The sequence below is a fragment of the Tiliqua scincoides genome, chromosome 2 (assembly GCF_035046505.1).
Source record: "Tiliqua scincoides isolate rTilSci1 chromosome 2, rTilSci1.hap2, whole genome shotgun sequence".
Taxonomy (NCBI): domain Eukaryota; kingdom Metazoa; phylum Chordata; class Lepidosauria; order Squamata; family Scincidae; genus Tiliqua; species Tiliqua scincoides.
In genome coordinates, this window is record NC_089822.1 from 42,136,109 (window position 1) to 42,149,474 (window position 13,366).

General features: G+C 44.2%; 1 protein-coding gene across 1 annotated transcript in view; it reads right to left on the reverse strand.

Moving 5' to 3' along the window:
- The window catches only part of PCSK1 (proprotein convertase subtilisin/kexin type 1), a 45,626-nt gene that overhangs the window by 17,653 nt on the left and 14,607 nt on the right, over positions 1 to 13,366 (reverse strand). The window contains exons 6-8 of the mRNA XM_066613882.1: positions 6,290 to 6,378; positions 3,666 to 3,838; positions 134 to 346 (exon numbers count right to left, since the gene is read on the reverse strand). Of these exons, the coding sequence (XP_066469979.1) occupies positions 134 to 346; positions 3,666 to 3,838; positions 6,290 to 6,378 (475 nt within the window). The remainder of the gene's footprint in view (positions 1 to 133; positions 347 to 3,665; positions 3,839 to 6,289; positions 6,379 to 13,366) is intronic.

Here is a 13,366-nt window from a genome sequence, read left to right on the forward strand (position 1 = left end):
TATTTAGGGTTCCATTATGGGAGAGTAGGCATATTAGAACATAGAGTACTTGTTACATGACTTCCCCCCCCCCCCGATTGTTTTATGCATGATCCTCCAAAAAAGCTGGTTAAATCTGGTAAAAACCACCTACAATTTTCTGGTCAGTATAATCCCCACTGCTGTACGCTGTAGCCAGTGTTGAGGAGCACTTCTCTGCATACCAGGGAGAAAAACCTTGCTGCGACGCACTGCTGATGGAAATGGTGTAAAGACTGTCGGTATAGCCATCACAGTCACAGTTATCTCCTTGGCGGCCCCCGTTCCCAGAAGCCCAGACAAAAATGGAGCCTTTTCCCTGTCGACCCTGTAGGAAATGAACAGAGCGGTGTTTGCAAGAGCCGGAAAGCACACTATGCTGGTGAAACGTGCGTTCAACCGGTGTCACACATTATAATGATTGGGCCATAAATAATGGGCACTGCAGCACATGAAAGGGAGAGCATTTATTCTGGAAAGAGAAAGTAGTGGGTGAACTAAACTGAATACAGGTCCAACCTTGTTATACATGGATTTTTTATACATAGATTTGACTCAACACGAATGGCCCCTGCAAATGAAAAGGAATGTGCTGATCCCTGGAGAAGAGAAACAATGCACCCCTTTAAAATCACAGTTTAAAAAACTGCTTTTTACTGTTGCAGAGAGACAGTCATGCAAGTGATTACAGGTGTAACCTAATTATCCACAGATTCTTCTATCTCAAAGCTGATGAGAAGGGTCCTTTAAATAGTTGTTTAATAATGCCAGATCGGGCAGCAGGCTGACAATCCATCAATCATTCTCTCTGCAGGCTTTACTTCTCCCTTCCCCCTGAGCATGTGAAAGAAGGCTAAATGGCAGCGATCATCACCTCCTCAATTCTTTCCCCCTTCACTGGGACTCCTGGTGAAGGGAGGGATTGCTGCCTTCTAGTGAAGCCTAAGCTCCTAGACAGAGACTGATTGACTCTGTGTACATTACAAAGGTCAGTAAGGCTGTTTTTAAATCACTGAAGAAAAGAGACTTTAAAAAAAAATTGATTTGCTATAGTTTGATTTTTGCCATCCACGTGAGTTCTCGGAAGGGAACTCTCACAAATAATGAGACTCAACCTGTATTTCATATCAAAGCAAAATATGGGGGAAGCCCTTTGTCAGTTTCATTTCCACACTGAGTCCAAATAAAGTCTCAAGACAACCTTTGAAGACTTGCAGCTAGTGGTGGGACACTTTCCATTGCATACAGATCCCTTCTTTGCACACTCTAATCAGCCCCTCTGCATTGCAGTGACCTTGCTAGATAGGAAGAGAATCCCATTTTCCCAGCAACAATATATTTCCAACTGCATTCTGAGAAGTACTTGAAACACCGCAATGTTTCTTTAAGGAAAGGCCCCATTCAACAAACAGCCATGCCTTTTCTGCATTATAACCTGGTTGCCTGCATAGACGCAACTGTGCAATTGACATGCAGTGCCCATTTCATCTCACAGGGGAGTATTTAAAAAGGCTGGGGAAAAATGAAATAATTGGAGATATTTTTTGTCCTAGTGGTGAATATTTCTTTCAAAAATCAATCATGTAAACTTTTCCTTAGAAGTATAGAGTGCAAACACATGCACCTATAGCAAAATCTAGTCCAATTTCATAAAATTGTGGGATTTTTTTTTTGCTGTTTGTTATCTCATAATTTACCCACACTAACGTCAAACATATTAGTCATTTATTAGAAATAGTCTGTAGTCAATTGGCTACAATTGGGAACACTGATGGCTGTAAGGGAACACTGATTCTAGGTACATATTTTTTAAAAAGCAGAAACACTGCTTAAATACCAAGAATTAATTTCATTTCCATGTACTGCAGTTATTGCTGCTGCATTACCTATATGACTAGTGTATGAATCAAGATAAGTGCATTGGCATTTCAAGTATTCTATGTTTGGCATGTACTTTTCACAAGGAAAAAAATATATCGAAATCTATAAATGGCATTTTCCTGTTGTTTCAAGTTCCATGGCATTCCAGTAATTAATGTCAGGAGCCAGTCGCCTTTGCAGTCTCTTTAGTTCCCAGTGGGTGATGAGTTAGAGGCAGCAATGGTAAAGAAGCAAACAGCTGCAGGATGCTTAGAGAGAGACTGAGAGCAGCGGGAAAAATGGTGGCTGGAACACATAGCTCATTGTGTACGCAGAGAGTATCTACTGAGGCATACAGTTTTTAAGGATTAACAAATATATCCTCGTTATAAAGAACACAGTGGTTCATCACTAATTTACTTGGCTGAATTTCCAAATGGATGGTTTGTAGGCTAGGATAACTACAGCAGGTACAGTTATTTTCTCGTAATATTTGTAAGTAATTCACTACTTCCTGTGCACTCCTTTCTCCAGCACTGCTGCCACAATCCTTAGCAGTGAAGGAAGTAAGGCCCCCCTTCTCATGAGTTCATCATGAGAGATGATGAAGAAGCACACAAGAAAGAGATGAAACAGTGGCCAGACAAGTGGAAGACATGTGGTACGGGGTGCACCCCACATAAGTTTATGACATTCCCCAATCTGTCACTGTTTCACATGACCTCATTGCATTACCCCTGCTGAGTGATCAGGTTCTCCCAAGTTTTTTGTTTTCCTAATTACAATCTCACAGGGCTGATCTAAAGATTGGGATGTGCTGTCCTCAGAGAGGGTTTTAACTATTTCTTTTTCTCTGATGTAAATCATCCTTCTCCCCTGAACCTACTGTCAGCTTCCTCAATGGACAAAAGACTGGTGACAATAGTGAAAACTCACTGGGATGCAAGAGTGGGGACCCCTGAATTCAGGATGACATCATCAGGAACATGACAGGATCTGATTTGGTTTGTGATTAGAATGAATAAAGCAAGCTATTTTCTTCCTTTGGGGGAAATTTTCAAGCTGGTGGTGTAAGTGTCACCAGAGATCTTAAGGTTTACTGGAAATTGTTCCTGGGATCTTCTGCAAGGTAAACACGCCTAGGGTAGAGCAACCTTCGATGTGCCACATATTTCATATGTACCTGTCTATAAAAATCTGTCCCACTTTATCTAGTTCTAAAGGGCCAGCATGGAAGGATGTTACCCTCAGCATGTATTCTTGGCCATCTTAATTATAACGGGATTTTTACATGGCCAGGCTTATGGAATATGGCATCAAATCTTGGCTGGTAAAGAGAGACAAATGCAATATTCATGAAACAGAACATTTGCATTAATATTTTATAGTCACTCTTTGCCAAAATAAAAAAGTCTCATTAGTATTCAAAGTAAAACAAGCAGACAAAAACCTGGAGAAGGAAGTTGGAAAAGCAAGGAGTGAGAGAGAGAGAGAGAGAGAGAGAGAGAGAGAGAGAGAGAGAGAGGGAGGGAGGGAGGGAGAGAATAAATCTTTAAAGACAATGCAGGCTAGAGCAGACATTGAGCTTTAGAATTTAATTGTTGAGCCATTCTCTGTCTTTCGCTTTGCCTCTGGACAGATGCCACTTTTCTAAAACACTCTTGGAGATGGCAGAGTAATTGAAAACAAAAATGAATGAATATCTTCTACCTGCAGGAATCAAGTTTGTTTTCTGTTTTCTAGCCCAGGTTGTTAAGATTTGCCGATTTCTCTGTTAGGAGTCTCACCTTTTTGATCCCATATTCGAAAGCCTTCTGTGCCAACCTGCCAGGCCCCTCTACGGTTCTCCCGTCATCATTTGGGCCCCAGCTGGCACTGTAAATATCCACATGATTGGGGTTGAAACCAATTGAACTGGCTTCAATGGCATCGGTGACAATTCCATCCAGCATTCTTATGCCTTCATATTAGAAAGGGAGAGAGGAAAAAAGAGGCCGACTGGCAATTATTTTGTATTCTCTCAATATTAGCATTATAAAGCATTGTTTGCTGGCATGTAAGTACATTATTCTTTGTTAAAAGCTAGATGGGACTGAAAATATAATGCTTTTTTGAGGACTTTAATATTCCAGCATTTAATTGGAACGTCGTCCTGTTCCAAGAATTTTGCCCCTTGCAGGCTCTTGTCTGAGAACCAGTCGTTTCATTTAGCAGGGTGTGAAAATGTGAAGCAGGATGACAGAAAAGTGACTGACATCTTCAAACCAGCAGAGGAGAATGGAAGACTATTAACACAAAATTCAAAATGTGACAGCAGCCGCTAGCACAGTTGTCTGCTTCGCCGGCTGCCCTATCCTCATAACCTTTTTTTTAAAAGCCCAATCCGCCTGTCTTCTCTTGTGCTCAACAACAGTAAGTAGTTGAGAATCCCCTGTTGATCAGGATTTTTTATTAATTCTTTCTGTGTACATATGAAAGCCCCCCCCCACAGTACCACATTAGCATACAACTCAAAAGAAAGACAAGTCATGAAGTGAACATTACCAAGAAACTAATTTGGAAACCTGACTGACATTGTTAGTAAAGCAATCTGGAGAGAAAAAAAAACTGCTTTTACTTTACAAGTTTAGTTGTGTTTAACAAGGTATTTGAGCTACATGCCTGTCATTTTTGTACTGAAAAGTAACCCCCACCAATTGCATATTACTGTACTGTTTTTAACCTAAGTCAGTGGTTCCCAACCTGGATGTTGCAAAACCTTAGGGCAATCAGAAACATTACATTCCCCCTTAAGGATATGTTGTCCAAAACACCAAATGTCTGGGGATAGTTATGACAGTGGGATGGTGGTGATTGCCACCGGGTTTGTGCCATTGCCACTACTGCCAAAGTAGAAAAACTATTTTTTTTTAACTTGGTGGAAGTGTTGGTGGGTGGAGTTGTAGCAAAACCTAGGTTCCTGCTGCCGCTGCTGGGTAAGTCTGAAAACCCTCGTTTTTAAACTTCGGAGACAGTGGAAGGGGCGCAAACGTAGAAGTGCTGTCACCACCAGATCACCACCACCCTGGCATCTCCCCGCAAGGACTTTGTGGTTTCCTTACTTTTGGGAAAAGGTTTGGCACCACTGCTCTAAGTAATACATAGGATTTATATATGCAGCACAATCCTGATGCATGTTTATTTTGAAGTAAATCCCACTGTGTACTGTATAATGGCACTTACTCCCTAGTAAATGTAATTATGCCATTTCTGCTCATCGTTGCTTATACACAACAGGGATCAAATGTGTACATCTGTGGACTGGGCAGAAATGGTTTAAGATTGCTGCCAAAATTATTTTAGCATAGCTAGATTTGTCTGTTCTTTCTTTCCTTTTCTTTACACATAGAGTAAAAGAACACAGTAATCGGTCTGGCAATGCTAAAAATAATTGTGACTACAATCTTAAGCACACTTACTAGGATGTTCATTGGGAATCTTTTCATCAACTTTTGTAAGTCAAAACTGCAATTATTAGAAAGCCAAGCACCTACCTTTTCAAAGATAAAGGAAAATGGAGATATGTTTGTCTTGTAGGGTTTTGTTTAATTTTTGGAAGGAAGGAAGGGGGAAGCCTGCATAGCCCACATTGTAAGCATTGTAAGCATAAATCAGATTCAGCAAACACTGAACTAGTTCCCCAAATCCCTTCTCCATATACCCATCTTCCTTACTGGACTGGTGAGGTACAGGAAGCTGGACTAGATGGGCCCTTGGCCTGATCCAGCAGGGCTCTTCTTATGTTCTTATGAAGCTGCACCAGTGTGACAAACTGCAGCAAATAGGGAGAGAAAAGGATGGATGTTCTCTTCTCCCACCCCGTTGGGCACATGGGAAACTGCAATGCATTGTGCCAAAACCCTAACAAGAACCCATTACAAATGTAATCTTCCCAGGACGTACTGCCAACTGCGCTTCACCTGGGCAATTTGCAGGTGGCCTAGCATGCTGCATAGTAGTAAATCTCCCTCCCTCCCTTTCTTGCAGCTTGCTGAGAGACCGTTATCATGCCAGTCCAGAAAGTGAAGTAGGAGGGAATCTGGGATGGGTGGGAGCAGGGGATGAGGTAAGCCAAATTTAGATTGGCTTGGAAATAAGCCAAACTGTTCATGATTTGTTTAAAGCACCTTGGCTTTTTGCTGAACCAATCCTATGCAAGCAAGGGATGGGGAGGGGGAGAAAGTGATCCCACCCATCAATATGCATTACAGAGGACTGCTGTAATGTCCTCTCATCACCTACTCAAGTTGCTCAAATGAGCATTGCTTTGCTCTGTATATTCAACAGCCCCTCAGACATAAGTCTCCAGTTAACAATGAGCTTCATCAAAGCAAATTACTCTTAAGATCCAATTATTATTTTGCATTCCTACCTCCAACTTTGGAATTGTATGCAACTCCAACTCCACATTTTCGGTTGTTAGCTTGCATGGCAATCTCTCCCGCACATCGCGTTCCATGCCTGCAACAAAATCACAGCCCCACACAGATCATCTACAAATACTGTTATTGAATATGTCTTCATGTGGATATATCACTCAAATGGAGTCAACAGGAATCAGCCGTAATGGGTGCATACAATATGCTGAGGTTACTGCATATAATGATAAACTACATTTTGTGAAACCGTTCCAGGGTCAAACCAAACGTCTCAAGAGAATAACGCAAATACTTCCTTAAAGCAAAGAACACAATTTACCTGATGTACAGATCGGCTTTCAAGAAAGCAGACCACAGAATTTAAATGAGCAGCTCATCCTAAATACTGTGATATTTCTTTCATGGGTAAATGGGAAATATTTCCTGATATTTTCTGTGATTCCCTGACTTTCACTACATATAATGATGGTTCCCACGCGAGAAAGCTGCATTATTTTGTAGTATAGCTTTGTAGGCAATGGAGCTGTTGAATGCGCCCAGTCTGAATTCCATTTACATATTAATATTGAGTGGATGTTGGACAGAGATGGCAGATTTTAGAGATAATGCCATTTGAATGAGAGAATAATGGTCTCCCATTGCCGATAACTGCTGCAGCTAAGCAGAATGATGTATTTTCAGAAACCTAGAAACATTTATCCTTTGAAAACCTTACTCTGTGATGATATTATTTCAGCTCTAACAGCATCAACATAGTGAATTAAATATCATTTTGCTTGATAGATGCTGGGGAACCATAGAGTAAGATCCTTATTGTGTCATTATGAACAGTGGCATCCTAATTGGCCTCTAACAACCACTGTTCAGAGCTACACACCTGCAGTGAGCTGCTTCTCTTCTCCTTTCACTCATTTTTTCAAGCAAAAAAAAAAATCTACAGAATAACCCCCATTGCCTTTCTCTATGATGACTGGATGGTCTGTGCTTGCTTGATCAGGGAGATTTGGTGATGAGTCATGAACTATCACCTTTTTTTAAAAAAACAACAGTGCCTGGGTATTATTTCTTCAGGCCCAATGTAAGCATGTAACAAAGACCCTTCTGAACCCATTCCATATATACTACATTTCTGTTTCAGTATAGGCTGCTGCAATGTTAAATAGGAACTTAGAGTTGGTTGTTGGCATTTTGCTGGAATGGGAGGTGTTTGCTCTGTTGGAGCTGAGTGGAAACTGGAGCCAGGGAGACTCATAGTTGCCAGAGATCTTGGGCTGGTCTGTCACTGTGTATCAAGCAGGCTAGGGTAAGAGTGATTTCTGGCCAAGAATATAACATCCTGTACAACAGTCTATCTGGGTGATAATACTGTGAAGGGGGAGCCTGAGGTCCAGTGGCACAACTCCGCCATCTGGCTCTCAGGGGCAAAAAATTTTTAACAACCCCCTCAAAACCTTAGAAAAGCACTAACTCCTTGTGACACCTTCCATGAGCTACACTATGGCTGAAGTCATGCCAGATTCCAAGGGGAATCAGCAAGAATGCGCAAGTCAAGTGCAACTTGACTCAAGTCACGAGTCTCCACCCTGCAACTCGGCTCGAAAATGAGTCAGATGGACTTTCCTTTCCACGTTGCCTTGAGCATTTTTGCGACTCGAAAAGACTTGGGTCCCAAGTCGTTCCTTTTAAAAAGCCAGTTGTGGAAAAAAACAAAGCTGCCGCCGGGGGTTGTGTGTGTGTTGGAGTTCTCTTTAACCACTCCCCTGCTATCCAATTCCATATGTAAACAAGGCAGGTGGGGGTGCGTCGGACTGCATGGGAGTGGGGACAAAAGCAGCAAGAGGGAGGAGGGTCACGCACAGCAGTTGAGAAGCTTACCAGGACAACCCAATCCTTTGCAGCTCTACTCAGAAGTAGTTCCATTTGCAACAGCCATTCAGTGAGGTTTCCTCCTCCCAAGTAACAATGGAGCCCAGCAGTAGCCGAGCCAGAGGGAGTGCAAAGCACTAAGTTTGGCAGGGAGCCCCACCTCAGCTTGCAAAACATTACGTGTTGCATGGAGTCTCACCACAGGCATGCAAGCAGCCCCCTCCCCTTCAGAGCAAGGACATGCAATGAGGGGATGGCAGGTGAGGCAGAACTGCCTCTTCATGGTCTGTGGAAAAACACCACAGCTGCCCCACCTGTTTACACCCAAGGATGCTCTCCTTACACCCATTTTCTTGGATGTAAGGAGAACCTCCTAGGGTGTAAGGAGGTGGGGCAGCTGCAGTGTTTTTCCATGGACTACAATAGGACGGTTCTGCCTCACCTGCTGCCCTGCACTGCATGCCCCTGCTTCAGAGCCAAGCCAGTCAGCTAGCGGTAAGACTCCATGCAACAGGTAGTGCTTTGCAAGCTGAGGTGAGACTCTCTTCAAAACTTAGTGCTTTGCACCCCCTTTAGCTATGCTACTGGAGCCCACAAGACCCAGCCACGTGGTTGGAAAGTGTGATTGCTCCAAACTGCCTCCTTCCCCTCCCTAGGCTTCTCCAGCCAATTCCAAGGCAAACCCCTCTTGGGTTCCTCCTCCCGCCCTCCCTCATCCAAAGTAAAAAACCAGACTGCCCATCCTTTGTCCTATGACCAGTGGTGCCTTTAGAAATGGGTAAGACAGCTTGCTCCAGCCTTCTGTCCTCCCACCTGTTGCAAAAGCAAAACATTAACCCTTCCCTACCTCCTGGCTGGAACTTTCCTGCTTGCTCACCCAGTCTGAATGATGGCTCCACGAGACCTTTCACACAGTGAAAAAAGTAAGCAAGCACACCCAGACAGACTCTAGTGAGTATGTGTGGGGAATCAGTGCCAAGTCAAGTGACCTCAGACTAGAGTCAATGCCCGAGTCATCAGCATAGGTGACTCGAGTCTCCATGAGTCAGCAAAAAATACTGCTTTTCACAACTCAGACTCGAATCACCTGATTCGAGTTCCCATTCCTAGGCAACAGTTATAACACTTAACCAATACTGATTATTTCAGTGAAATAGGAAGTCCTCTGTAAAATTCTCAGTCAAAATTCACAGCTCCTGTAAAGTCCTCAGGCAAAATTCAAAGAACTGAAATACACTCTTTGAATTGATAGCTCTCGGGCAACCCAATCCTGAGTTGCCCAATGTTAAGGGCTTCTGCGGCACCAAAATGGCTACCATGGCATCCTGAGCATGCCAGGCAATCACTGGTGGCTCCTTGGAAGAAAAGGGCATTTGTCCCCTTCCCCTGAGTAAGGAAATTAGCTCCACAATGGGGCTACTCCATTCTGTGGCAGCTCTTTAGCTCACCCAGAATCAAGAAGTCCCATGTCGGGCTATGCGGCCCAGCATGGACTCCAGATCCAGCTGAGCTGAGCTCTGCTGGTCCCACCCCCTTCCCACCCTGCTGGCTCTCTGCTACGCCTTCTACCCACCCTCAGCCCACCTTGGAACGCCTCCTCCCCGCCTCCCCCTACCCCTCTCTGCCACCCAGCGCTTTTCATGGAACGCCTGGAAGCTGGCTCTGGACCCAGTACCACAGTTGGCCCAGTGCGGCTCACACTGGGCTAGCTCTGGTGCTGGGCCTGTGATAAGGCTCGCTAACATGCCTTATAGCACATTTGCAACAGTGCATGCTGGCGGTGAGCTGGTGAGCTGGTGAGCTGGTGTGCAAAGATCTGGATTGGGCCCTAACTCACTTTGGGCCCTATCCTAACCAACTTTCCAGTGCTGCTGCAATCGTAATGCAGCCCCAAGGTAAGAGAACAAACTCTCTCATATCTTGAGGAGGCCTCTGTGACTGCCCCCCCCCCCCTGCAGCATGCAGTGCACACCCTGTTGGCACAGCTGCATCAGTGCTGGAAAGTTGGATATGATTGGTCCCTTCCTCAGTTAGACTGTAACCACTTAGGCCAAAGCTGTTTGTGCTCAGGGAGAATCTGTGATACTGAAATGTTTTGTTAAGTTCAAATAAACAGAAACCAAATAAGCCATCTACCCCGTCGAAGACAAGAATTTCTGTGCCATTATTCTTTGAACTCCTGTGTACCTGTGAGGGAAGCACTGCATTCTTAAATACAGTGCCTAGTCTCCATACCTCACTGCCCTGTGAATTCACAGATTAGAACCACTGAAGGCATGTTCAATATAAACAGTGCTATGCTACCACAACACACACTTTTTGTGATCACCCACTCATTATACTTCCTCATTCAAGGGTCACACACGGTCACACACATCCCTGTCACACAGGTCCCCCTGGACTCCTAGGCCTAAGTATAGCTTTCTCTTTCTCACATGTTTAGATTCTGACAAGAAGAAGAGAGTTCATGGTATTGTTATGTTGTCATAAAATGGGACACACTGGGCATATCTACATTATAATTGTAAACTGGTTAAGCAGTCATTTCCTCTTCCCAGAGAATTGTAGTTCTCTGAGGTGACAGGATATCCAACAGAGAATTCTCATAATTTCCAAAATTTCCAAGCCAAAATTCCCTAGCATTCCTTGACAGAAGCTTGATGGAAGTGGTCTAAAACCAATATAAATGAGTGGTGGAGATATGCCCATAGAATGTTACTGTTTACTAGACAAACTTAGGGCGCAATCCTAACCCCTTATGTCAGTGCTTTCCAGCACTGACATAAGGGCAATGAAGTTCCGAGGTAAGGGAACAAACATTCCCTTACTTTGAGGAGGCCTCTGAGTGACACCCAACTGCAAGATGCAGTACATGTCCCATTTGTACCGCTATGCCAGTGCTGGAAAGCACTGACATAAGTGGTTAGGATTGCACCCTAACCTAGAGTCATAGAGTATAGACTCTATGGGTTTAGATATAGGCTGATGGGGTCTGAGCTGTCTGTGACAGATCAGGAGAGAGATCTTGGGGTGGTGGTGGACATTCGATGAAAGTGTCGACCCAATGGGCGGCGGCAGTGAAGAAGGCCAATTCTATGCTTGGGATCATTAGGAAGGGTATTGAGAACAAAACGGCTAGTATTATAATGCCGTTGTACAAATCTATGGTAAGGCCACACCTGGAGTATTGTGTCCAGTTCTGGTCGCCGCATCTCAAAAAAGACATAGTGGAAATGGAAAAGGTGCAAAAGAGAGCGACTAAGATGATTACGGGGCTGGGGCACCTTCCTTATGAGGAAAGGCTACGGCGTTTGGGCCTCTTCAGCCTAGAAAAGAGACGCTTGAGGGGGGACATGATTGAGACATACAAAATTATGCAGGGAATGGACAGAGTGGATAGGGAGATGCTCTTTACACTCTCACATAATACCAGAACCAGGGGACATCCACTAAAATTGAGTGTTGGGCGGGTTAGGGCAGACAAAAGAAAATATTTCTTTACTCAGCGTGTGGTCAGTCTGTGGAACTCCTTGCCACAGGATGTGGTGATGGCGTCTAGCCTAGACGCCTTTAAAAGGGGATTGGACAAGTTTCTGGAGGAAAAATCCATTATGGGGTACAAGCCATGATGTGTATGCGCAACCTCCTGATTTTAGAAATGGGTTAAGTCAGAATGCCAGATGTAGGGGAGGGCACCAGGATGAGGTCTCTTGTTATCTGGTGTGCTCCCTGGGGCATTTGGTGGGCCGCTGTGAGATACAGGAAGCTGGACTAGATGGGCCTATGGCCTGATCCAGTGGGGCTGTTCTTATGTTCTTATGTTCTTAAGTAGAAGGGAACTAAAAGAGTGTCAGCCCAGGCTCCCAACCAAAGTCTGGATCATACACACATCAGTTCCATACAGTCTGCAAGTCAGGTCATGATGTTCCACACAGAGCAGGTACACAGCTAGAACTACTTATAGGTCAATAGCTCCATATGAGTCAGACCACAGTGTCAACCTGTATGCTACTAACCCAATAATCAGGCAATGTATCCCGGGCATGAATTCCTTCTGTACCCCCACATACGGTGATCAGTCAGACACTGCATGAACTAACCTAATCTACTGAGTCATATCAGGAAAGTTATTGGCATTGAGTCATCCAAAGGAAATGAGAAAAGACAAATCAAAACTCTGAAATAGAAAAGAACAGAGAAGCTTGAGAAGCTTCTGTGAAGTTCCAGGCAGGTCAATGGTGGCTCCGTCATGCAGCAAGGGTATGTGTTTGGACTGAGCCACATGACCAAACCAACATCCCACAGAATGGTTAGTCTAAATGGCAATTGGCTGCACACTGACACTGACCATCCTAGCTGCCAATTACAATTACAGGCACCCCCCCATATCCGCAAATCCAGTACCAGTGAATCTGGGTGTCCACGCTTCTCCGTGCCCATTACCTTCATTTTGGCAGCTGTGCAAGCTAGCCTGCCGGCAGTAATAGCAGAGGAATGTATCAAGCAGGTAAGTAGCCTGGAAGCTAGAGGAAGGAGAACAAATGTTAACAGGAGGCAGGATTCATTCTCCTTCCTCTAGCATCCAGGCTAATTGCCTGCTTGATACGTTCCTCTGCTAAAGTTGCAGTTAACCTTCCAGTTGGCTGGCTTGCAAAATGAAGATAATGGGCTTGGGGGGTGCAGGGGAGAGAAAAGTAAGCTTTTTATTTCTTTCTGTGGGGTTCCCTCTTATTTGCGGTTTCTGTATCTGTGGGGGAGGGGGAGGCTGGAATGGACCTCCTATAAATACAAGGGAATGCCTATAGTTGCGTGCTAATGCTGTCACCACTACCTCATGGGGTAGTGGGCTATCTCTGATGGGAAAGCTGCAGCAGTTGCCTGCACTGATCAGGGGAGTTGGACTAGATGGTCTTCATGGTTCCTTCCAGTGCAGTATAACATTCTATGATTGTATGAAAGTATGGAGTTGCTGTAAATGATTTTTGAGTTTCAAGCTAGGTGTACACCAAAACCATCATATGATGAGCCAAAATACAGGTACTCTGCATTGCCTATGATATGCCATATCCTGGCATATCATAGGCAAAGCAGATCTGACGTGGGAAATTTGCGACTGGACCTCCCAATGTCTACTCTCTTTCAAAGCTTAGCACAATCAAGTGAATTGCTTTCCATAAGTGAAGGATGGCAAGGCTCACATATAC